The 27379-nt window shown below is 38.0% G+C and overlaps 1 protein-coding gene across 1 annotated transcript in view; it reads right to left on the reverse strand.

The window, feature by feature from the left end:
- Positions 1-1192: 1192 nt before the first annotated feature.
- The window catches only part of MLLT3 (MLLT3 super elongation complex subunit), a 142562-nt gene continuing 116375 nt past the window's right edge, over positions 1193-27379 (reverse strand). Inside the window, exons 7-12 of the mRNA XM_074812114.1 lie at positions 20379-20457; positions 15862-15994; positions 14327-14432; positions 11100-11171; positions 9757-9828; positions 1193-2539 (exon numbers count right to left, since the gene is read on the reverse strand). Coding sequence (XP_074668215.1) covers positions 2408-2539; positions 9757-9828; positions 11100-11171; positions 14327-14432; positions 15862-15994; positions 20379-20457 — 594 coding nt within the window. The 3' untranslated portion in view covers positions 1193-2407. The remainder of the gene's footprint in view (positions 2540-9756; positions 9829-11099; positions 11172-14326; positions 14433-15861; positions 15995-20378; positions 20458-27379) is intronic.

Here is a 27379-nt window from a genome sequence, read left to right on the forward strand (position 1 = left end):
AATTTGCATGAAATTCAGCACTAACATGATACTGCAATTGCTGTCATCTCCTTTTATGCCTATTTGCTGTTTTCTTCCACCCCTGTTCTCAGTGTATAATAAAGCTTATCTGGTATTTTAAGGGTAAAATTACTCATGTCACCATTTCCAACAAAACAGTGCAATAGTCATACTAGAAGTATCATGGGATTCTTCCACTCCTGAAACTCAATGAGTTTTTAGCACAAAACTTAGTTATAAAAGTCAAAATGGACAAAAGTCCATATGTATCTGGTATATCTACATGATAGGAAGTTGAATACACACTAGCAGACCAAAGGTTTTTAAGGTTGCTTTTAGATTTCCAAACATTTTCATATAAAATAATTAATAAAAAATGAAGTTTATCCCCTTCACATGCACCCCTTCCCCCTCCTCACCATCACCTGCCTTATGTCAAAAGTAACAAAATTACACTCCCACTCCTCCCCCCACTCACCAATTGCACATTAAAACATGGACTTAAAAGAATAACATAACGCTTCAAGTATGCTTCATGCCAATCGTCAATAAGAGTCATAACATTACTGAAAAAGTACACTTATTCTTGGAAAGCCTGAGAAGGACTTCCTGCAGAGTGTGGTCAAACATTTTAAATAAGATCCCCAACGTAATCCATATCTTGCCCTCTCAAAAAGAGCAAAGTGTAAAATTTTCTTTGGACTTAAAGAAACAGTACTAAGATTTACCATTGAATAAGAAATAACCCCAATAAGAATTTAGTTTTACAGTGCTACACAAGCTGTGTGCATGAAACAGTAAGTCATACAGATACTACTGTTCAGTTCTACACATACAGACTACATGTGGCATATAAGCATACACATGACATACTGGCCTGTCCAGAAACAAGATACATTTTTTAAGGCTCGTAAACTTGAATATACCTTTGCATCCAGAAGTATTTTTAAAATTTTTTTCACTGGGAGATTTGAACTTCTAATAGAAGGGTTATGATTTCATCAAGAAATCATCAGCAATATGACATCACAAAGCTCTGATGTGAAACTGAGTACACATCCTCTAATTTGATCATGCACAAACAAGGATCCTGATTCTAAGGAATAATGGATGGTATGAAAGAATACTCAGTTTTATAGACAAGAAATCCTTCTGGAAACACAAGCATGTTATTGAACAGATAGCAAAATCTGGAAAGGGTAAAAAGCATATATGCATGTGTGCGTATATATATACACACACATATATATGATGTATTTATTTCAACATGTAACTGTATAACAACATTTTTTCAAATAAAGGGTTTTAATTTAGCAGTTGTAAATATCCCCAAAAAAATCAGAAACAAACCACCCAAACAAACTAAGCAGACCATATACTATAATGAACAAACAAAAATGTTATGCAAACAGTTTTATGTTAAAAGTGAGTCACACACTGACAGCAGAAGAGTGTTGAAATTTGTAGTAATAAATAGCTCCAAATTAAGAATTTTCTACAACATTTCCTTAGAAGACAGGACCAGTGTTTCTCCTCTTATGATCCTGCAGAATACTTTCACTCAAATATATTTAATTTTATAACATTAAAACAGACACAAGAATGCAGATTGCAAAAGATGCTGGATTCAGAACAGTATACATAACATTTTCTGTCAAAAGTCTTACTGGTTTATTCACTAAGGCTAGACAGCAAGTCATATGATCCTATCATCTGGTGCATTTTCTACCATGGTCAGGATCAATAAATGGATAGAACCAAGGACCTGCGGTCCAACATGCTGTGGTCCAACCCACTGTGACACACAGGAAACAAAATATAGGACCACTGTCTGGTCCCCAACTCTGCACTTCGTTTCCTGGAACTGCAGAGGTGGAAACAAGACCGTAGTGTTTCAAGTGACTAGAGAAAGATAGCAAGAAGTGGCATTTTAACATGAATAAGGTTACTAGGCTTGTGATAGTACTGCATCAAAAGAGCACACATTGGACCCTACTACTTGCTCATCTGATAGTGTCATTCAGTGACTCACTGACTTTAGAATACATGTATGCAGTAATAAATAGATCAGTTATGTAATAAGGCAGTGTGTTGAACATGCATTCATCTTGTGGACAGGAACACCACAGAGAGATACATGATACCATACACATTCATTAAGACCAGGTATTTTTGTTTGTTTTTGTGTGTTTGTTTTTCAAGGCTATCCAGGCAAACTGTTCCAGAGCATTTTCTTCTTGAGAAGAGCAGTCCTCTGAGTCTTGTCACTTTTCTTCTCCCTTATCAAGAGATAATGACTGGCTTTAAGGAAAAATAAAGCTGAAGAAGGTTGTTTTGCTTTTTCACCCCATTTTGGTTGCATCATTCTGAATGTTTCATTTAAAGAGCAGTTTTTGATGCTGAATCCTCACGAGGTTCCAGACGTTTCCAGATAACTCTGTAGTTTACGGACTGTGGTTTTGTCCAGTGAGCAAAGATCAAAGTCAAAGGTTGTATTTGTGATATGAAAGTGTCCAGTTTCTTCTATAAGATTTACTACCTGAAAGGAAAGAAAAGATGCAATTGAAAATTTCAGCAGTTTTAAATGCCCATTGAATTTATTAACATGTCACTAAGTACCATATAAATGACATAAAAGAAGCCCATTGCCCCAATACTTGCAGTCTAAACCACTGTCCTTATCACTCACTTCCTTTATAACATGAACTATGGTCCAGACTACAGTACCTCAGTTGTTTTTTTTCAGATCATCATCAGCCATAATGCCAGCCTACCCATCTGCTGTTTCAGCAAACACTACCATTGAGAATATGTTTTTCAAAAGTTAAAAGACAATCTGCATATTTTCTAAGTCAGTCTTTAAAAACAAACAAAAAAAAGCAACACATCCCCCCACCCCTCAGCCCCAAGCAAATTAAAAAACCCAGGTAGATCTCTGTCTGGAATATTTACTGTGTGCATAGATGCTAAGCAGGTTACTTTAGAAAATAATTGGCATGAGTCTGCAAGCAAGAGAAGGAAATAAATCCTTACAGAACCTAGTCCATATCAAACAAAAAATCTATTCAAGAGCTCTCACATCAACTATTAGTTCACATACTAGCAGTTATTTCTTGAGCAACAGACTTAAATCAATTTTTTTAAACCAAATCAACCATGAAAGATTCCTATAAATGGCCTAAGATCACTTCTTCTGGTGACTAATGTATAATCATAGCTTTCATTCAAACAGGAAACAAGAGTTGTTAGCAGTTCTTGAGAAGAATAGGCACTAAAACGCATCTCCTGTGAGGAAAGGCTGAGAGAGCTTTGACTCTTCAGCCTGGAGCAGAGAAGGCTCAGGGCGGATCTTATCAACGTGTACAAATATCTGAAGGGAGGGAGTAAAGAAGATGGAGTCAGGCTCTTTTCAGTGGTGCCCAGTGACAGGACCAGAGGCAATGGGCACAAACTGAAACACAGGAGATTCTCTCTGAACACCAGGAAACACTTTTGTCCTGTGAGGCTGACCAAGCACGGGCACAGGATGTTGTGGGGTCTCCATTGTTGGGAGACATTCAAAAGCCATCTGACACAGTCTTGGGCAACTGGCTCTACACGTCCCTGCTTGAGCAGGGCAGGGTCGGACCAGATGACCTCCAGAGGTCCCTTCCAACCAATCATTCTATGATTCTGGGAAATCAACAATACATACATAACTTGTGCCTTTCTGCAGTTTTGACATTTTTAGTTTCTGAATTGTAGGCTACATTTTTAAAGTGTGGTCATACTCAACACTGAATCGCTGTAACAAGTAACTCCAGATACATTAAGTTCTAGGATGTTCACCTACCTAAAAAATCAGAATCTTTGAAAGCCAAAGCATTATTTGTCAGATAGGGCTAACATAGTGACAACACACTATGGCTATAAATCTCTTATGCACTGTTTCATTCCAAGAAACAGACATCCCAAGTGAACACACAAAAAGGCACTCCACCCTGAAGCAGGCCTCTAGGTAGTGTCATGGACTGACAGAACATTGCTCTTCTCCTCAGTCTCTCCAACCACCCCTTCTGTGGCACTAAGGCTAGGCTCAATGTCCTGTTTGCATCCTTCAATTTGAAACCCGTTTAGTTCTAGGGCTTCCACATACACCTCCACTGAAATGCTGCTGCTAGATATTGCTTGCATGTTTGAGCTTTATTGCTCTGACTAATTCCTTTTCCACAGCTGGGGGAGATACAGATGTATGCACACGTGCCTTACAGAGCATACCTTAAAATAACAAATCTGATAGGAATACACCAACTTAAAAAAGAACCGCAAATTTAAACTAAATCTTTTGTAACTTTATGCTCCCAATTTCATTACATAAACAGACGTTTTTTTTCTCCTCAAATCACAGAAGAAAAGATTATGTTGATGATAAATGAAATACCTTCATGTGCATTGTCAGGCATGGAATGACACAGACCAGGGTGGATTAAACAGAATAGAAACAAGATAAAATAATAAGAGGGAAATACCTGTTACAATAAAAATCCCCCTTTCCAATCACTTCCCATTTTACAGGTTGGAAAAAAATAAAAGTAAAATCTGCTTAATTTGGTTTGTACGTGTCCAAAATTCTGAAAGTACTTAGGAACAATCCTGCTCTTATTAATACTTCATTTAAAATCTGTGTCTCTTGGCTTTAATTTTTTTCTATATGGGAATTTTTAATCTAAAATTGCCAACTTCATTTGTCCACTTATTGATTCACAGAGTCTTGTAACACTTTTTCATCTCCTACTGTTCTGCAAATAACACGAGAAAAAAAATCAAATAGGACAAACCTGATTGTTACCAGAAGGAAACTCTGATATGTGTTATCTGTCATTCTCATTTTTGGCACTCTCTTGAGCCTCATCTAAGAGAGAAGCTAAGGAGTCAATCCAGCCTCATTTTTGTGAAGTTAGGAATCTAATCCCAGGCTTGGTCTCCAAATATCCACTGTGTGATAAATAAATGACTGCACAAGAAGTTTACAGAAGTCAAGGTGATGAAGATGTAGCTATGCTGAACAATTCTGTCTAATGCTTCCTTGCATTATGGTGGAAGAAACCACCCCTTATAACCCCCACAGTGATATATCTGATTTAGGAAACAAAGATTACATAGAAATGTTAACACGTGTATTTTTAAACAGCACTGTGTATTTTAAAAAAATTGATAAGCACTTTTATTGATCAGGTTCTGCTCTGAGCTTTTAAGCTCTAGGTCAAAGGAAGTATAAACATTTTAAACATATCCCTCATTCAGCCTTGAAGAAATATAGCCACTATATCAGGGCACTTGGTAAATCAGACTGTAATGAACTCCAGAAGTTTTAATGGATGTACAAAAATATATCAAGATAAACCCAGACAGCTCTATGAAAAACACCTGCCTGTGTTCCAGTCAATGAGGGATTCATGACATACGGTATTAGCATACACATCCTTATGCTATTCAGAAATACTTGAAAAAGAATAAAAGGTTGAGATAGTTGCCAGGAAGTCTGACAGTTATAATATTAAAAACATGGCTTTAAAATGTTTTATTCTGAGAGCTCAGGCTGCAAAAACCAAAAATATCTCATTTTTTTTTCTGCTGTAGTAAGCTTTGCTTTTCTGCTGTAATGTACATCTCTGTTTACATAATGTCTCTCCAGCTCAGTTTCATCATTATCCATCATAGTACAACTATTTGTCTGCCTTTAAACAAGCAAATGAGTATGTTTAAGGAAGCCAAAGTGCAACTAATGACATAGCCATTTTTCAATTTATGGAGGGTTTTAGGCCATGTGATAGTTTCCAGACCTGCAAGCTGCCCCTTGCAGAAAATTCTCAGAAGATAGTTGCCATCTGAAGTTAAGCACCTTGTGGAAATGAGCACTGTAATTTTCAGCAGTGCCCTCAATTTCTTCCGTATGCCTGTGCTGTCTAGTGCACTGGCTTTAAGGAGATTTTTCACCAGCTGAAGATATGACTTCTGATGCCTCAAAATAAGAGGCAAATTCTTACCAGAAATCTTGCCTTTCATGGGGTCATGTTAACATCATCTGCACTGAAAATGCAGAGTTAGGAACCTAGTTTTAGCCAGCCAAATTTGAATATATGAGACATGCAACATTAACATGTGATTGCAGACTCAGTTATCCCTACTATTTCACAGGAAATCACAGAGTTAAAAAAAAAAAATATTTGCCTCATCACTGTAAATCCCAACCGCTTTCTTTACAGTGAAAGAAGTGGGAGAGAGATTTCTTTTCTAAATGTAATTTCAGACCAGTTTCTGTCTAGCCATGGTCCAATATTCATCTAAAAATTGCTCAGATGATTCTCACAGGACTAATTTCTTGGTCAAATGTTCTTTTTCACCTGCCTTCTCCCTCTTGGGCAATTCTTATATAAGTATCATTTTACATCAGGATTACTTAGTTACATATCCAGGCACTTGTAGTTCAGTATCACATCTCTCCTGCCTTCTCTCTCATTTTTTCAGATTTATTTTGGCTTCCTTTAACGAAGTGTCTCAAAGAGAAACGCCTCTCTTGGGAAAGAGCCACATTCTCAAAGAGAGATATTTTTCTCATTTCCAGCTTGGCTGCGTTCCTGTTTGCTGTCATGCCTATGGACTTGGTAACAACTGAGATTGCAAAAACCTGTCCTCTCCTTTTCACATCCCTTAGCATAAGTTTCAAAAGCCAGCACTTTTGAAAGATCAATGTCTTAATTCTTCTCTTGCAAGTCCCCTCTCTAAAAATTCCCTAAAAGTCTGTGGGTAGCAGACTTTAACATGTGCAAGAGATTATTGCCTGCCCTGACATAAACTAAAGAGATTACAATCACCACTCAAAACACACAACTCCACCACCGCTCCACTTCAACACAGCCACCGCATCTAAAACTCTTGCAGCTATTTACAGTTTTCTGCTGCATATTTTTGCACTCAATCCCTCTCCTCATGTAGTAACTACCATCCCTTTCTGCAGTTTTACTCCTTGCTCTCCTGACCTTTGTACTTCCTGTAGTCTCTATATACTTGCGTTTCTTAGTCTAGAAGTTTCATATTCATTCCTAAAACCTTTCTTACCCCTGTACTCTTTTTATTTCTCTGCTAACTGGTGGTACTTTACATTACTTACATAGCTGCAAAGCAGTAAGGACATTTAAGATGGGATGACAGTTTAGTTGTAATGCAGCGAAGCAGTGACTCTCTGCAAGTTAGCCACTCAATATTTCTGTAAACTGATAAAATCATGTGAACTAATGAACTACAGAATATTAAGGGATCAAAGGCTTTAAAACTAAACTGCGTTATTTGTTTTACAACAGCACAGACCATCCGTTAGTGCAGACTGGCTAACAGACCACTGGTAAATAACTTGCTCTTCCATTGAATTCTGGTAGACCTCTGCAGTCAGTATTATGCAGTTACCAGCCATCAGTACATAACTGCACCACTGTCCTAGCCTGCACAGTCTGGCCATAAATCCAGCTTTCACCAGGGCTGCATTGACAGTCTGCACACACTCCAAACCAGGGGAAATAATCTGCAAAAACAGTCCCCCAGGTAACAACACTGATTCTACATCAACCTAAGTTTTATAATATAACTAAATAAACACTATGCTATGAGAAGTCATGGACTACAGTATTAAAATTACACTCTTCACATGAGTTGTGAGGAGAAGGTCAATGAATGAATGAATGTTTTCTTCTGTCTGATAAATACACCCAGGAGAAAAGAAAAAAATCTACCTTTAGTTTAAAATGCACAAGAATATACTGTTCTTTTTTCATTTACTCAGAACAGGATACTCTAAATTTCCAGCTCAGTTATGTATCTTTTCACACAGTTTTCCCTTGTATTAGTAACTTCCCACGAAGCAGATTACAACAGTACTCTAACATCAGACTGAAGAAGCTCTAGTGGATGAACCCATCATTTTCCTAACAAAGGTAAATATTTCTTCGCCACCAAATACATTTAAATACTCCAAGATGAGAAAGAGGATTATGGATTCAATTTGAACCATCTTATTTGCTTGGAAAATATTTCTTAGGATGACAGAATTATTCCAGTTGGAAGGGATTTTGCTAGACCCAGCCCCTGCCCAGAGCAGGCTCAGCTGTGGGGTCAGATCAGACTGCTCCAGGCTTATCCAGTGAGGATTTTAAAAGCTTCAAGGACAGAGACAGCACAGCCTCTCCAGGACTGTAATTCCACTGCTAGACCACCCTCATGGGCAAAAACATTCCTTGTTTGTTTTTATCTTTGCTTTGCATAAAAGGTTTTGAAGATGTTTTTCTTTTTCAAAATTTCACATGAAGTCTCCTAAACCCTATGGTCTGCAGGCTGTCAATACAGCACCATTGAAAGCTGGATTTATGGCCACATTGTGCAGGCTAGGACAGTAGTGCAGTTCTGTACTGATAGCTGGTAACTGTGCAATACTAGCTACAGAGGTCTACCAGAAGTGAAACCATTCAAAAGCTATGCCTTGGATAACTGGGGAAGTGCATGCTCAGGAAGCAAAGCTAGGGTGTGAATTTACAATACAGGGGCTTTTTCAGATTCACTTTTTATGTGCACTTTCTAAGAATTAATGAATAATGTAAAGTGGAGAGGGTGTTGCAATTCCTACATTTTAGCCTCCTGCACAGTAATTTCCCAATGTAGATAAAAACTTGCCTTTGCCACCATTCTGAAAGTGTGATTTGGTTCCCTTTGTAGACAAAATGGAACTTGGGAAACAACAGTACATTGAATAACAGGAATAACCAATATGCATCATTGTGTATTGTAACTTATGAAATCTGACAATTCAGAATTCCTCTTTAAGAGTATGCTTAATCAAGGTCTTCATTTTCACCGACCTCTCAATTATTTTCTCATCTTTACTCACAATATTGAGCCTGAACTAATAAACAGACTAACACTGGGGCTTACAAAATATTTTTAACACACTTATCCAAGTGCTGAGAAATATGATGAGTGATTTCAATCATTTAGAAGTGGTAAAATTTCCCTCTTTACAACATGTCCACACTGGCACATAATTGCACTAAACATAATAAAACGATCTGTACTACAATTACATCTGCTTTGTTAACAGCACTTATTGTTTAATCTTCAGAATTTGTAATCCAATAGTACCTGACAATGCTGCCCAAAACAAAAATACTATTCTTTGTTCTTACTATTGCATAACCTTTCAATAAATTTGGAGCCTTCTCAGTTTGCACATTTTCATATTTTACTCGTTCCATGACTTCATAAGACTCAATGAATATATTGCATTTTTCCCCAAAGTGAGTTTTGCTTTGAATTCCATTTTTCTGTTTGCCATAGAAAACATCTTTAATTGTTTCTGAGAAAACACCAGTCATTTTTAGGAAAAAGCAACAAGATTTTTATCAAGTCAGGGTGCACAGCTGTACCCATTCTCCCACCCTGTTTTTGCAATTATTGATACAGCATGTTGAGAAACACAACATGAATTGGTGAAAAACTTAGCTCAGATAGTAATTTTTTTTTTAAAATTTATCATTTACTGTGACAACACAATTTAAAGTATGCGTAGAAATTCCCTAGGTTGCACTGAAAGTGGTAATGGGCTGTATATGGATTATACAGGCTTGAAGGCTATTAAACCTGATTACAGAGTTTTAGATGAAGAAAAAAAAAGAGATGTGACTTTACAATTTCAATGAGCACGCTTTGATATTGCATGAGAATGCTACTCACCTGCTGCAGTACATGTCTCTCCCTCAGTGTCATTAATCTTCTGTGGAGCTCTACTAGTTCATCGAGATATGCCTAGAAACAAATCCCCCCCCCCATAAACAACTTGTTAATTAAGTCATAGCTATGTATTTCAAAAACTTTATATATCTTCAAAAACAATACAAATAGAAATTTTACTTTGAATCTCCTTTGAGCTGAATTTTCTTATTTAGTAGTCTGGTTTTCTCTTGCTAAATAAAACCCAAATATATGTTTTTTTAGATACTTCATGCCAATGAAAATCTTATTAGGTGGTCCTTACTGTAGAAGATCATCGCTATATCTCAACTGTGGCAAAAAGTGTCAAAGCAGCATCTTCAAAAAACATCTCCCACCTTTCCACATAAGACCCAAACCCCAACACTCACAATCAAATCCCTCTTTCTCTCTAAAGCTACATAATTAATTTTCTGTATCAACAAGCAGATATAAGGGGAAAACCATCAAGCAAGATTAATCCAATGGTAAATTCCACTGTCATCCTTCTTAGGATGTCAAACATATCCTACCTCTCCACCCAATTACCAACTTTCTCCTTCAATCTGAGCCATCAGAAACCTTTTTTTCTTTTAAGCAGAGAGAGATACAGCACCCATCTTAAGAAACCAAAAAGCATATGGATCAGGCCACTGAAAATCTAGCAACAGATACTGAAACTTTGGTTTCCTGCCTCACGTTATCACAATGTTGACACTAATACCTGTAAAATATGAACCCTCTCAGGAACTTGTCCACACTGGGAAATTGTGCTACGTTCACTCACACAAGGACTTAGAGCTCTTACCCTTGGCCAGCTGGCATGATTTTAAACAAAACTGTCTTTCTGAGTGCTAAATAGTAAGTGTTGCTTCATATCATTCTAGTTAACATGCTAAATCACACTGCCACTTCCTAATATACAGCCTTCAGAAAGGATTTTGGAAAAAATATATATTTTTTTAATTGATTGATTTATTGGCTAGGAATACAGCTGTGAATTCTCCTCTCCAAAAAGTACCACTTCACTGTGAAGTACAATGCAAATTCATGTTGGAGAGTAGATAAAATAAGTAATAGATGGCAGATTCCCAACCGGTGAAATTTGCCAAATCACCCCATGTATTGAAGAGAAGGAAAACACTTTCAAAATAGCATAGAAGAAGAAAGAATTACAGAAAAAAGGAGAGAAAGATCTGCACCTAGAGGAACCCAAAGCAAAGACATACTAATTACTAAGGTCTTCATTGTGTAACAAAGGTTGGTGTTTAGTAAATACATTAATATCACATTCTGGACTAGTTTACTGTTACCTCATTCTCATTTACCTTATCACAATCCCCATTCTTTATTTGTTTATCAGATTTGTTTTGCTTTATTGGACTTTTCACTTCTAAAATCTGGAAAAGAAAGAAAATCCTGTAAAAATTAAATGCATAAGTGGATACAATTATGTAGAAAAAATTAACTGAAAAAACAGTTAATAACACAAAGAATATAGCATCTGGAGAAAATGTAGTCAAAATCAAAATTGAGCTTTTCATTCTTTAATCCATACAACCTACTCATATTTGTCAGAAAAAAAGCAGTTTACAGCAGAAAATACTGAGTTGCTGGAATTAGGTGATATTGATATTATTAATCCTTAAAAGAATTAATTTCATGTCACTGAAAGCCTCTTCAACGCTTTTTTGTATCTTTTGCATGCTGGTAGGATAAGAGTTCTGATTTTGAAAATACAAAATGATGCTGAGGTATGCTCCAGTGCCTTTGAAACGTCACATGATCAGTATATTTTTCCTGTTTTTTTTCCCCAGTGCCCTCTCTTTTCTTCTACAACAGAGATTTTGAAATATAGTCTTTGTCTGAAAAAAGAAGTGTTTAACAGTAATTTCTCTTGCACTTATATAGTACCCTTCCTTCAATGCCATACAAAGCCATTTACTACCACTTACACAAACCAAGAATACTGGATGAGTATTGAACCACAGTCAAGAAGAGCATGTCATCAAGCATCAGAACACCATACTTAATATGAAAATTTTAGGACTGAAGTGAGGAAGTTAGGGAAACAGAACTGTTGATTGTTCTTCCAATTTTTCCACACACAACACACATTCTTTGAAGTTAAAAGTAGAATTAAAAAAAATAATTAAATCACCATGTCACTCCTAACATCAAATATGATCAGTTCTTCTGAAAAACATCAAATGAAAATACATGATCACAGATTATGGGAGATTTTGTTTCACACTTCATTGTCAGTAAGACTAACATCACTAGCATGATTATCTCCCAAAACTGCACTGGACAGTCACAACACAGGACAAAACTCACCAAATACAACACGGAAACAAGTCCTGTAAAAGCAAGTCTTCTAGACTAGCAAAAAGCCTCAGTGGCAGCTTGCTGTAAGTTCCCTCTCATTTCTACTTCCCTTGGTAAAAATGACTAAAATGACATATGTGCTCCCCAGGGTGACCAGCACCATAAGAATACAGCAGGCAGGCAGCTATTTCCCTATATAAAGTGACTGCAGATCTGAGTTTACTTTATGTAAGGGCTTACTTAGCCAAGACTGATGCATGGCCAGAAAGCAAAACATACTTTTCCGAAGAAAAATCCCAGTTCTTTGATTCAACACCCCATGGGGTTACTGCTGTGTAGGCCAGTGGAAGAAAAAGTCTTGTTTCGAAAAAAACCAGACCTCTAGGCATGGCTCCAGTACCTTTTAGATGCTTTTCTTGTTTTTAAAGAAAGAAAATTCTTGGTTTCAAATAGGACCTTAGCAAGGATATTTGAAAAAGTTCCTTCCTTACAGTGCTCTTAATGTGTAGTTGAAATCCAACATTGTAAGCACTCTTGTTTAGATGAGACACAGCACTAATCACATCTGAGGAGGCTTATAGAAATATTAACTCTGTCTTAGCTCCTTATTCTATGAATGGACTTGGTCAACATAAGCCTGATTTAATCAGTCAAAAGCATCACCCTGGCAAGCAACACTATGCTACAAAGCAGCAATTTCAAATGTGGCTACGGTCCATAGAATCTGAATTCCCATAATGCTTCCCTAAATTTCTGATTTTCAGCTCAATTATAAAATTCAGCTCAATTATAAAAACAGAAGAAGGCATGTGACATTCAAATTTAGCTGGCACACTGCTATTGTTTGGAGTGTCTAAACGTGCAGGTAGAACTTCTGTTAGATGACCAAAGGGGGAGAGGAACATGAAAGGTGTGACTGAGTGGGCTGCCAATACTGATACAATTGCTTAACAAATACATTGCCTCTGTAGAAGTTAGTCTTCATTAAACAACAAGACATAGACAGGTGTTTTATTTTTCTTGTGCTTACGTCGCCAGTAAATGCAATATTCTTCATTGTTATAGTTTGCTTTCTTCCCAAAAGACTCTTTCTTAAAAACTTGCAACTTTTGTACAGATCAACTTAGAAAAGCCTACATACTTTCTGGTCAATAAGAATGCTTTCTGGACATGAAATCTTCTTCTCTCTGTGTACAAACTACTTCCTAGGGGTTTTTCCTCCACAGTGTATTGGAACTTAACTGACATGAATAATAATGGGGGCTTTTGTACTATCAGTAAGCTTGTATTGGAAATGTTATTAGCAAAATATAGACAAGTAAATAATTTCTGCCAGATAATTGAAGCAGTTAACCTAAGAGGTATAGGAAAGACTCATCCATAAAACTCACCATCTAAACCACAAACTTTTGTTAATACATGCAAGCACTATTCTAACTATATCAATACTGTAAGCAGCCACTTACTGCCAGTCAGTAAATTTCATGACTGCTTTGTGTGTGATTCAACTGACATTGTGATTGAATTACGGCTCCCTAAAAATCAGTGACAAATGATGTATTTTATAAATTATGACTTTTTTTTTTAAAGAATATCAGTTTTTGTGTTTAATTTTTATATTTTGAGAGCCTTACTTGATTGGTGACTGGGGGTGAGATAACTCCCAAATTCTAATTCTAATTTGTCCCTGATGTATTTTGTAGCTCTAGGTTACTTAATTTCTTTTCTCTGAAGAACAGAACTTCCCTACTTTCCTACTCAAAAATAATAACAAAGTTAGCTTTTACAGATATGGAACCAGTGCTCTAATAGTGAAGTAAAAACTATTGTGTCTTCTAGTGAAGTAAAAAATATTGTATCTTCTAGATAAACACTGGTGAGGAAGAGGGGAAGAGAGGAATGAACAAACTCCTGAGAATGAGCCTATTGATGCAATCTGTGTCTACTACTAATGCAAGCCCAAATCTGTGTCAATTGTACAACTGATGCTGTAAAGCCAGTTTGCATTGTTTACCTTACAAAGCTAAGTCATACAGAAAGGACACATTTCTTAAAATACTGATAAAAACGTTACTTTGGTCTATAGTATTTGCTAAACGAAATACTTCTCCTTCTCCTGAGAAAAAATAGCTCTCATGTCAGTTCACTGACTGATTAACTGCACTGAAGTAATCAGAATGTCATTACCAGCTCTCCAGGACTGCATTTACAAATCCTGAAACTTTACCTGGTTGTTGTTGGTTTTCAGTAAAGATTGTGCCGGTTCATGATGTAGTGGTGAGGAAGCTGAACTGCTGTCACTGTCACTGCCATCGCCATCACTCAGACTAACCCTATGGAAAAACAGAGCCAAGAGATTACAACACCTCCAGGCAAAGGGCTGTTAACAGGGGTGAACCAAGCTTGCACTTTGAGGTAGGACACTAAGAATGACCCATCACTAAGCAAGCCATCATTAATCAAGGTCACATGGAAGAGAGGCATCCAAGCAGAATCCCACTCTGGAAGCAGCTCTGCATAGCATGGAGAAAGAGGCTGTCTGCCTGCACTTGGCTAACATGACATGTCCGCTTAACAGAAGCTAACATTACAGAAATGGTTAAATATTTGGAACATTACACTGCTGTTTCCAGTGTTCCTGGAGCGAGTCTGTATCTCCATTCATAGCCACATGGAAGGAGGAAAATGTTTTTTAGAGATACTTTTCTGCTCTTCTAAAAGCTTTCTAAACAGCTGTACTTCTCACCCAGACAAGTGTTTAACTGAAAAGTTCCTTATTTCTCCTTGTAAGTAACACTCTTTTTCCAGGCTAAAATTTAAAAACTTAGTATCTCAGGAGAGGCCACATGAAAAAGCTCAGCTCCTAGTCAGCCTCACCCTTCATTTACTTAGGAATAACAGGGAATATTTATTTGTTGGAAGGAAAAAAAAAAAAAGTTATTTGGGATAAAAAGAAGGTAGAGCAACATTAGCCTTAAGGTTTTGTTAAAAAACTGAAACAAAATCTCCACACTTAGAGACAAGTAGAGCCTGAGACAATCCTTTATGCAATCACCGACACAAACAAAATCTCAAACTGATAGTCATCTTCATCTTTTTCTCCTTGATTCCAGCTGCTAATTTGCACGAGAGAAGCAGCTGACATTCATTGTTTGCCTAATACCTTCCCATTTAAGCAATAGCTGACACTGGCCTCCAGTGCTGTGCACTCACAGCAAAACCCTCTGGATCAGATAAAGAACCCACTATGAAAAGGTTCTAAGAGAGACTATTTCAGGTTTTCCGTTCTGTCTGCACTCTTACACATTACCTACTGCACGCAGTGCGGAAATTACTTGAAATTCAAATTTCATTGATTCTGATCCAATTTAACAGCCTAATCTAAAACTGCTTAGAAGAGAGATCCTGAAAATGAGAAACTATGTAGAGAATAGCTCATTCGGCAATTGAAGGACTTAATTTTATCTCATTTATGCCAGAGAATAATTATGACTACTCCTCTGAAGTCACAATGGCATGAAATCAAGGAAAGCCAAATGAATGAGGATCATCATAACCATACAGATTAGTACAGAAATAGTTTGTACTGGGAATGGCAAATTCCGCTAGTTTTTATAAAGGGGCACTTTTACACGCATGTGCTTTAAAAAAGAGAGTCTGTGTTCTCTGCTCATTTGCACTCTTTGAGAACATTAGACCTCACCTCATTACTAACAAACAGGCTAGTAGCCACTAAGCTACTTGCAATCACAAGACACTCACCTGTGACTCCTGCTTCCACCTCGTGTATTTACAGGTCGTTCCAACTCAGAATCATTGTCGTTCTCATCTGCTTCATCTGCTTCATCTTCATTATCATCTGAATGCAGATCTTTCATTCTAGACCTCAAGGGACCTGAAACAACAGAGACAGTAAAATATACAAATGAAGTTCACTTTGTAGAGTTCCAGGCAATTCATCCAGCTTTGTAGATGACAGAAAACTACCCTCCCCACACAGTGCTGGGAGAGCAAACACTTAAACATTAAACAAATGAAGTAATGCACTGGGCACTTATGCTGCAGGTGCTTATCCATGAATCGTTTACTCATAGGAGCAACTCAGCTTCAACAGACTTGCTGATGACAGTGAAGTGACTCATATGTTCCAGTGTTTACACGACTGGCCCCCTGGACCACAGCTGAGGTAAGTAAAATATTGTCATGCCAGGAGAAATTGACAATTACTGTATTGTTATTATTAGCATCAAGATAATTTTGCACTGATGGGTTTTAGCATGTTTTGCTTCCTCAGAAGAAGCTACATGCAAGTAAAGGTCTACAGGGGCATACTGATTAGTAATAGTACATTTGTTAGGTTAATCCATATATTGAGAAGCAGAGTCTAACAAACTCTGACTAACTTGTACTGGTCAAGACAGTCTTTTGTCTTCTTGTTTTTTATATATTTAGCTTTAGCTGCTCCCTTTATTTCAGGGTCAATTTCAGGTCAAGTAAGCACTTTGCCAATGTTGATATGTAAAAAGTGCATCAATCCCAAGCATCACTACACTATCTCTTTTCCTGAATTAACAGAAGGTACAAAGCTTGACTTGCTCATAAAAAACTGCATTAAACTCAGTTTGGGATTTTGGGTTTATTTTACTCAATTTATTTTGCTGTAAAAGACAGTTACAGAAAAAAGAGAGGAATATGTTTATCGTATCTGGGAAATGTAAAACTACAGCTGCTTGAAATAAGAATGGGCAAAAGCAGCTTAGAAGAGGGAAGAAAGCAAGACTGATGCCACAGGGCATTTAACTCTGAAGTACAGCCTAACACCAAGCAGCAAGTAAAAGCAACAGTGATGGCTGCAGGAACATTTACTATTGGGGTTCTGTAATTCCTTCAGCCCAGGAAACACAAAAGTACTAATGTGAACAAAGTCAGCCCCAAAGTGTTCTTCAAATGGACATGAAGCTTGCAACTCTCCATCTGCTAATTGGGAAACACAGTCAAGGAGTGTCATTCCTGATCACTGTCAGAGGAGAAGAGGGTGTTCCCTTCATGGGAGGAACAGCTTTATGGATTATTCCAGACCTAGCAAGGCTCAGGTCACAGGCATTATGGCTAGTTTTGTGCAAGTCACCTCAAAGGCAGTGTTGAGAATGATTTACCACTATGGTTGCACTGGAACTTCTGTAAGTTGTTGCAGTATGGGCAGGTTCAGATCAATGGTTTCTCTTCTCTGTTTTTACACCCTAAGGTTGGCTGGGAAGAAGCACAGATGGTGCTGATGGGCAAATTCCTGGTAGACCAGACACTTGTACAGGCGACAAGGAGCTGTGCAGAAGCGCATCTTGTCCACACAACCACTGCTGATCTGCAGAAGCATATGATCAGTGCTCCATTTTCTGTTCCTGTTTGGGTCTCAGGTAGACAACACTATGCTATTTGCAAATGGTAATTTGTAGTCTGAATATCTAATCATCTGACCCCTGAAGGAGGGAAAGGACTCCTTCCTCGGCTTTTAATAGGAGCAGTAATAAACATATTCCCTTTAAAAGGGTAGAGAGAGGGCACTGTCAGCAGCATCAGCACAGGGATAAATGAAGAATTTGCCCATTTTCATCTTTTGGAAAATGTTTTTATTAGCTGGCTTGACTGTCGAGGTGGGTGAATGAGACACATAGCATAGGGAGCTAAATTAATTGAGGTAAAGGGCTAGAAAAGAGAAATTATAAATACACAAAGAAGGATTCCATGTTTCAAGTGAGATAAAACAGTAGAACACAGGTATATTTCCAAAGGCTAGGCTTAGCCTAGAAAGGCTAGTTTCCTTACACCTTACTGGGAGAAGACACTAACATACACCATCAAAGTCCTACTGAACACGGTTGTCTTTGCACTGAGAGCAGATGAATCTCACTTCAGTCCACAGGCTAAAGTCAGCTTCTCAGAACACATCTGTCTCCTCTCTACAACATACAGCAGGAAGAAAATGGTAGAAAAGACTTGGTGAAGGACAGGTGAAAGGAAAGCATCATCATACTCTTGATGAAAGAGCAGAGGGAAAGGTCAGTGGAAGGAAAGGTAAAATAACCTAATTTTGTAATTAAATTTAGTATGACATATGAATAGCTGATCTTGCACAAAACACCAGCAGGTAACTCCACAACATGGCAATTGGTAGTTATGCTTGCAAGTCATGCAAAACATCAGTCCTTTATTTTATTTTTAAATGGAAGCAGAAAGAAAACTAGCACACATTCCTCATGATCCCTACACAGCCTGCTCTCCCAGGCTTAAGCTAACTCATTATTCTTGCCTATGTTCTTTTTCCAAGTATAGCAGAGGGACATTTTATCCCCTCATACTCCCTTGCTGTGTTCTGGGACAATCAGACAGCCCTGTCTCAAGTTGCCAACAGGTTTATTCCTCTTCCTTGAAAAAAACCACATCCATCACTGTCAGCCCTGTTGGCACTGAACAACCTGTCATTCAGACAAATTTTCCCTTAATGAGACTCTGAACAGGCATATCGTACCCAGCTAGCTAACTTTTTCAGCAGATTTTCCTAACAATCAGCAAAGCATTAATTTTTAGGTCTTTTGTTTCTAGCACTAATAGAGATGTCACTGTTAATCTTAAACTCCTTGCTAACAATTTAAAATTCCATGACAGCCTTTTTAAGGGTTTGAGAAGTTGTTATGTCCTAAAAGTTCAGAATAGTTAAGGAGAAACTGAAAACTAGGAGCTGCCCAAGAGCAAGCACTCTTGGTAAGGAAACAGAAATATCAGAGTAAGCCCCAAGGTCAGAAGAACTTGAAGAACCTTAGGTTAGCCCACTGCTTGTGCAAAAAGAGGTGAAAAAAAGTTCACACTGTGGTTTTCTGACACTTGAGTGAGCACCGGAGTTTGAACACAACAGAAAAAGAGCAATGGCCCTGGCAAGTAACTTCTAGTTAGGGAAAAAAGCATGGGCTCTGACCACAGCACAACATACAGTGTGAACATGCCACTATACGCCTGGTGCTCCATTCCTTTGGTACACAAATGCATGGCCTGGACAATGAACGCATTTAGTTAACTGGAACTCCCAGAAAGAAGCAGTAATCACTATTTACCGCGGCAAGAAGAGGAGACTATGTAACACTTGCACTTCAGAGTTGGCACATCAGAGGAAAATCTCCCGTCTATTCTTGAGAAGGTACAAAAAACTGAAAAACAGACTGTGGTATGTCTCATATATGATCCAAAAGAGATGAACGGATCCAGTCTGCTCAGAAGAAAATACTGAGTCAATAGGTTTTTGCTCAACATAACAGATCCAGGAATGGATATCTAAGTCTTTTAGCTTGTAATGGACAGTTCACACCACTAACGGGGTTTCAGCAAGAACGGGTTCTGTTTTGCCTTAGGTAAAAATCAAATGCCTGAAGCCAGTCATCAACCACAGTTCACTTCAGTTCTTGCTTTCTTTCCCCTGGAGTAATGCTGCCAGAACACATTAGAAAATCAGTACCTGTCACCTACAAAGGCAGTAGGACAGATATGCATCATGTGTAGATCTGTTTAAAAACAAACTGCGGAGGCACTAATGTATTTCCATAACCTTAAATCAAGTCTACGATTGAGGAATACAAAGTAGTTCAATAGATCATGTAGAATGAATCTCAACTTATTTAGAGAAAACCTGTAAATATTTGGCATGTTCTCTGGGAAGAAAATGCATTTCTTTACTGAGTTCCAAATAAACCATGATAATTAGCCAGAAAATAAAAATGCAAACTTAAAGTAAATTTTAAGTCTAACCATCATCCTCCCCTGCCATTCATCTAACGTAAATATTATGCTTTTAAAACATCCTAATGGTATGGGAAGATGACAGCCCTTTGAAAGAGTCCACATACACACATTCTTCATACTTCCCACGGGAAACCACACCTTCCTGAGCAGGGCTTCACAGAGTCAGGTGCCATGCTACCTGACCCTGCAAAAGGACAACCTCAGGAACAGAAGCTCTTTTGAGTTTAGGATTTGTTAAGTGACTGGCATGTATTTAGTGCTCCAAACAAATACCCTTCACAATCTTTTCTCAGATACACATTTTCTCCCCTTTTATTTTGTCCTTACAGCCACATCTCAAACGACCCGAGGAGGAAGTATCTAAAGCAAAACTGTGGCCAGTTCAGGCTATGAAAGGCAGCAGAAAAGTGGTAATGAGATGTCATCAGTTCTGTTTTTATTGGCCCCTTTATTTCACAGGTTCCTTTCAATTTCTTTTCCTTTGTTGGTACCTTGTTGTCTGCTGTTTTGAGATGGTGTAAAACTGGAACTGGAACTGGAGCTGGAACTGGCAGGACTGGGCTGTTCAGACTTAAAAGGGAAAAAAAAAAAGAAAATAAACAACATTGCAAGAAACATTTTTGCCTAAAATTCTTACTGTTTGTTACTGCCTAAGGCATGCTGTCAAGGAAAAAACCCTACAGAACAGAATAATACTCAAAGATCTTTATTTTGTGTGTCAGTGAGGCAATTACTGTGGAAATTGCTATGCACTCAACATATGTACACACTACTACTGATTCGTGGAAAAAGACTCTACAACTCAGAGTTACACAGCAGGTATGTTTTACTCTGGCACCAGGGTGCAAGGGGATTTCTCCACAATGCTTGCACCCCAACAGCACATTTTACCAAAAACTTATAGAGTCTGAATATACATATTCATTGGATTACAACACAAATATCCATATACATAAGTGAGTCTGGGTTAGCTCTAGAGGCTGGTGTCAGCAGTTTATGTTCTCTTTGCACCTGCGCATTGCCTCCTGGGGGGTGTCTTCAGGGGTCTTTGGGAGGAAGGCTCACAGTCCTCCTCACCTTGTTTTTTCCTCGGAGCATGCGCAGATTCTCTTGGCCAAATTCTTGAACAACAAAAATGTTTTTCAGCCAGTTTACTCATCCTGTCTTATTTAAGGGAACCAATGAAACTTCTACCATCCGTATATGGCTATCTTTACTCATTACCAAGACCCAACTAGTTAGAGCACATCTGTTCCCCAAGGACAAAAACACGATATTTCGCTGAACACTGCAGTTCTTGGTAGATTTTCACAGTGAACTGCTTTGTTTTGATGGACACAGTAGTCCTTGGTAAAATTCCACAGAACAGTCTGGGCAAGCAGGATTATTACCAATATTCAAAAATACTGTAAGTAATACTATAACTTGCTATAAGTAAGTAAATAAGTTGCTAAGCAGTTTGCTATAATAAGTAAATAAGTCTCAAAACAAGTAATCATTTCTCTGTATCACTATATCATGTCTAGTTCTTTACTAAAGCCAATATCCTAACAAGAAGTTCCCAACACCTTGTTTGGAAGGCTATACAACAAGGTTTTTAGAACAGAGTTGTTTAAATCAGTTTACATTATTTAACAGAGTTCTAGACATTGTTTTTCCACTATTGTTTAAATTGTATATATTTCTCTCTAAAATTCTATAAAATTACTGAGAAAGTTTTCTGACTCTCCTTACTTGTACAATATCCCTCGTGGTTAAATTGGAACTAAATTGTTCTCAAAAATAACAGTAGTAATATCCAGTCACTGTAAAACTCAGTTTTCATGCACACAGGCTTCCTAAGCCTAGCAGTTGCTTTTTCTCCATAAATCAATGTATTGTTGCTTTTCATAATGAGCAGGCAGCTTTACAGCCTTTTACCGCCTTTTCTCACAATGAGAGATGCCTATTTGGGCAACAGAATGCTTGAGGAAAACACCACTAACATCTGCTCTCCTCAAATCAACACCAGCTCCTGTTCTCAGAGTCAAAATACAAACTCTGGACCTGCCTGTATGGGTATATACAGCTTTTGTATACAGGTGAATCAACCCTGTGCAAGAAAACACAACCCAACCAACAACACAACCCATTTCTGAGATTCGTACACAGTCCACTGCAGCAGACCTTTCTGGAAGACACTGCTCCAAAAATGAAGTAATTCTAAAAAAAATCCTTTTTTGGTTTTTTTTGGGGGGGGGGTTCGTTTTTGTTTTGTTTTGTTTTTTACTGTCTGAACTCCTGCAAAACCATACAGGATTTTTAGCTGTAACTTAATTATGATCATGTGAAACAGACTTCACTGATGAAGATCAACAGTCCCTGCAAACTTTAAAGACATCACCCTTCTGGAAACTAATTTCAGTCTTCCAGCTTCAGGTTACTCTTAAACATCTGGTTTATCTATCACTTTCTGCTTTTTGCAGCAAAATTACTGGCTGACAACTGGTTTCCAGATTTCCATTAACTGTATTTTTCCTTTATTAATTTCAACATGAACATTAACTTACGCAAAATCCACTCCTTTAAAAAAGTAACAAACATCAAAAGACTATCATATTCAGTTTAAAATACTTGAAGAAGTGCTAAAACTGCAGGAAAAAAAATCACACAGGTGTGGTCACTATTGAAACTTCACTACTTTCTTTTTGAACGAGTTTACTGGAAATAAAGAGAGTGAAAAGGCCTGGTCTTATTCACATTATAAGGCATGCAAACACCAGTGAAATTCCTCCATGCCAAAATTTTCTCCCAGCATTAACTAATTGAGACAGGATCACAAAGAAGAAATGGATATGAACAAATATGAAGTTGTTATAATACCTTTCTGGTAAAAATTTTTCTCTCCTTTAGCAAGATCACTTTGAGAAGCCAGACCACAGAAAGTCCCAGTGAAACACAAATGATCACCCATACTCTTTAAAAAGGGTTCTTAATGCCTCTTGAAACAATTATTTCCTTAAACAGCCCTGTCTGAAAATTTATTCCAAGAAATACAGATTAGCATAAATGTTACAATTGTTAATGAAACTGAAATTAAACCTAACTTTTTTGACTTTGACCCAGAGGAAACAGCTGCTTTTAACATAAGAATGAACGTTATTAACAGAAAAGACTTGCCTTTTTAGAAGGAACTAAAAATATGCCTTCCATATATGAATATGGATTAGTGCCGACAGCACTGATGCTTCTAGTTACCATCTTTTGTCACTTAAGCAATGCTTTTTGACAGTTTTACAGGCTGTTATCCCAAGGGCTTAGGTATTTATGGCTTTATTCACTTGGGCTTTCTCCTTTTATCCACTGGTTACTAATCAAACAGATTTTTTTTTTTTTTATGGGTCTGAAATTAGCTAAAGGGTGTCCTTCAACAATAAAAGCTTAAGACAGTACCAGCAAAGAGCTTCTCTCATATGGCCTTTTCCTGTTTTACTAGTTTTCTCTTCCTGCAGTCAAGCTAATGAGAGTTCAGGCTCAAACTGTTCATTAGTGCAAGGACCCAATATGATTTATTGCATTCTTAGACAGTCTATTTCGTTTTAGTGCTCTCACACCAATGCACAGGAGACACTCGCTTCTTTATTAGGCCTGGTTGAGGGATTCTGTGCTCTGAAATGGTTCAGTAAGAAAAGGGACTTTTATTTGGCTCAAGTTTTTCCTGAAAAGGCACCTTTTTCACCAGCTCTAAATCACTTGGCTTTGTCACTTCCAAACTCCTGCCTGTTTTTACAAGTAGTACAACAATTCACTCCTGAGCTGCAAACAATTTTCAGGGAAACTCACCTGTTCATGACACAGGATATAATAGAGATGTTTCTATAATATTTCTTCATTATCTGGATTCATATAACTTCTTCTAAAAATAAACCCCATCATTTCAAGCTCCTTATTTACATTAAAAAAAGCAAAACATCTGTATGTGGGTGACAATAGCTTTTCTTGCCTTCCCCTGAATCGTTAAGGGACGCTTATATTTTGTTTCCTGAAATAAAATTTAAGTGCTGTAGTAATATTCCATTTCATATCAGTCTACATACTTCCTATTTTTACACAAGTCTAAAGATTTGTGTTTCCCTGTGCCATATGTACTGAAAAAGTCTATCCACTTAAAAATGCATATAGCTGAGTATTACTTCCATTTCCACTTTGTCTGAAGTTAGCTTCTCAGGGAGGAGCAACATGCTCCCCCTAGGACAAACCTTCTTCTATTACACAGGATTCCTGTACTTAAAAATTCTACTGCCTCTTAAGCACCCTGTCACTAACCACTGCCTGTTTTTAGTAAAACTAATCCAACTCATCTGTAATCCAAAGGACAGAACAACCCCACCTCATTCACCAAGTGTCCAATTCTGTTGCTGCCAAGGGGAGACACTGTTTGGGTGTCCGTGATACCATAATCCTGAACTGAGCTGCCTGCACCCTGCCCAAATTCTGTATCACCACATCTTCACCAACCAACCTCCAAGGCAGGGTAAAACTGTTCCTTTTTAAGCATTCAAAAAAGTTAGCTTGCAGATTGCAAGCTCACACAGGGAAGATGGAAGAAGAGGGGTATGGAATGGGAAGTGGAATTAATTATTTTCTTATAGAAATGGAAATATTTATTCATAACTATGACATTTGAGGCACTAAACAATTTAGAGAAGTAATTTAAGATTAAAGAGGTATAAAATTTAGACAGAAAATGTCAGATTATTGATTTTTGAGAGGAAGCAGAGACAGTAATTTGGCAGCAAATGTAACCTAAGGTATTGATCCAATTAGCTGCCTTAATTATTTATAGTCATTTCAAACAAAAATTCCATATCACTGATGGAGATCAGGTTATTTGTTAATTAAGTCAACTCTGTAGCTGCCACCTGAGCAAGTCCATGGGCCCTGATGGGATGCACCCATGAGTGCTGAGAGAGCTGTCAGATAATCTTAGTAATCTTAATTATCTTAATTATTTTAATAATCTTTGATTGATCATGGTGACTGGGAGAAGTCCCGAAAATTAGAGGAAAGCAAATGTCTCCTGTCTTCAAGAAGAGCAGGAAGAAGGATCCTGGGTACTACAGGCTGGTCAGCCTCACCTCAATCCCTGGGAAGGTGATGAAGCAGTTAATCCCAGAAACTATTTCCAGGCACTTAAGGATGAGAAAATCATCAGGAGTAGTCAGCATGGCTTCACCAAGAGTTAAGTCATGTCTGAGCAACTTGATATCAACTTCTGTGATGAAATGACTAGCCTGATAGATGAGGGGATAGCAGTGGATATCGTCTACCTGGACTTCAGTAAGGTCTTTGACACTGTTTCCCTTAAGATCCTCAAAGACAAGCTGTTGATGTATGGGCTAGATGAACAGATAGTGCTGTAGATTGAAAACTGGCTGAACGGTCAGGCCCAGAGGGTGGTGATCAGTGGTGCAAAGTCTATTTGGAGGCCAGGAGCTAGCAGTATACCCCAGGGGTCAATACTGGGTCCAGTCCTGTTTAACATCTTCATCTGGTTGATGGGGCAGAATGTGCCCTCAGCAAGTTTGCTGATTAGACAAAACTGGAGGAGTGGCTGATATGCCAAAGTGTCATTCTGCCACACAGAGAGACCTCGACAGGCTGGTGAAATAGGCCGACAGGAACGTCATGAAGACCAACAACAAGAAGTGTGAAGTCCTGTACCTGGGGAAGAACAGTCCCATGCACCAACATATTCTGGGGGCTATCCACCTGGAAAGCAGCTTGGTAGAAAAAGACCTGGAGGTCCTTGTGTATCTTATTAATGTATATAAATATCTGAAGGGAGGGTGCAAAGAGGATGGAGCCAGGCTCTTTTCAGTGGTGCCCAGTGACAGGCCCAGAGGCAATGGGCACAAACTGCAACAGAGGAGGTTCTATCTGAACATCAGGATACACTTTTGTACTGCAAGGGTGATTGAGCACTAGCACAGGTTGCCTATGGAAGTTGTGGAGTCTCCCTCCTTAGAGATATTAAAAAACAATCTAGACATGGTCCTAGGCAACCAGCTTTAAGTGGCCCTAGTTAAGCAGGGGAATTGGACCAGATGACCATCAGAGGTCCCTTCCAACCTCAACCAGTCTGTGATTCTGTGAATCTGAAACACATCTTTCATTTAACAATTACTATCCAGAAAAGACCTTAAGCCAAACATTGCAACTGTTTCATCTCAACAATGGCACTGGATGAAGCAGGATTTACATTTCTTTAGAGCGCGTCCTACTGAAACATGTATCTAGTTTTGAAAGAAAATCCTTTTCCTTCTATATTTATGTACATATTTTATCTTGGCTGTATAAATAAAAAATAAATTTGAGACACTGTTAACATAAAAATTCAGAAATACTCAAGGTACTGTAAGATTTAGAAAAGACGCATGCACAGGAGACTGAGCTAAAACATGTGGATAAAAACTTCTTTTGCAGTACACTGCACAATACAGTCGAAAGGTGAAACACTAGTAAAGGCTGTTGCCTGTAGGAATAGTTTTGAAGAACTCTTATCGGTAAGAGTGGAAGACACACAGTAAAGCAGGCACAAGAGAGAGGATTATGTTTTCTCATGTAGAGCAGCTGAATACTACAGTTTCCATGGATTTCATGCCTACAAGATAACAAATAAATAAACTAAAAATATGTATGGTCACGGGAGTATGAACATGGTCCTTAATAAACTGAAAGAGGCAGAGGACAAACTGATGGAAGTTCTTGTTGGATAATCCCAAGCAAAAAGGACGAAAACTCTGTTCTGGATATGTAGGTAATGCTGGCAAATCCAGGGTTGTATAGTCTTGGGCTTTTCAAAATTGGCTCTAAAAACCATGTTAACTGGACCACATTTCCCCAGAAGTGTGTGAAAAGACATCAGTATTTGTGAACAATTGATACAGTATGAACAGCACAATGTGGGGAAGTTAACAGCTGTATATTCTATCCAAAGTCTGCATTATGGGAGGGAAAAAAAAAAACTACAAAAACGGGGCCCACTGATGGAAGATGAAGACACCCTAAATAAGCCACTTGTTTGAAGAATATTGCTTATCTTGTAAGTTCAGTGGCATGAATGATGCCACTGTGATGAGAGAATGGTGACTGTTCCTCTGTACTCTGTAAGTGTGGAAAGGCCAAATTAAGCTGACAAGCAATACTCAGATACTGATTTTCTGGGAGTTTACTATACAATTTTTAAACTTTCTTTTTGAGAACCTTCACATATTCTATACACAAAGCTCTCATAAGCCAGCAAAGGAGAAAAATGTGTTTTAGAAAGAAAGTCTAACTCTCAATTGAAAAATTCAACCTAGGTATTAAAGCCAGCGTGAGAGTTTCATTCAACTAATCTACATTTTCTGCTCTACTGGGACTAATAGCAATGGTAGAAGATAGGTGGTAGCTGTTCTGGCCAGCCCTGACAGCTGCTGTATCAGAAGCCAACACCTCCCAATTCTCTTCT

Source organism: Strix aluco, chromosome Z (assembly GCF_031877795.1).
Source record: "Strix aluco isolate bStrAlu1 chromosome Z, bStrAlu1.hap1, whole genome shotgun sequence".
NCBI classification, from domain to species: Eukaryota; Metazoa; Chordata; class Aves; order Strigiformes; family Strigidae; genus Strix; species Strix aluco.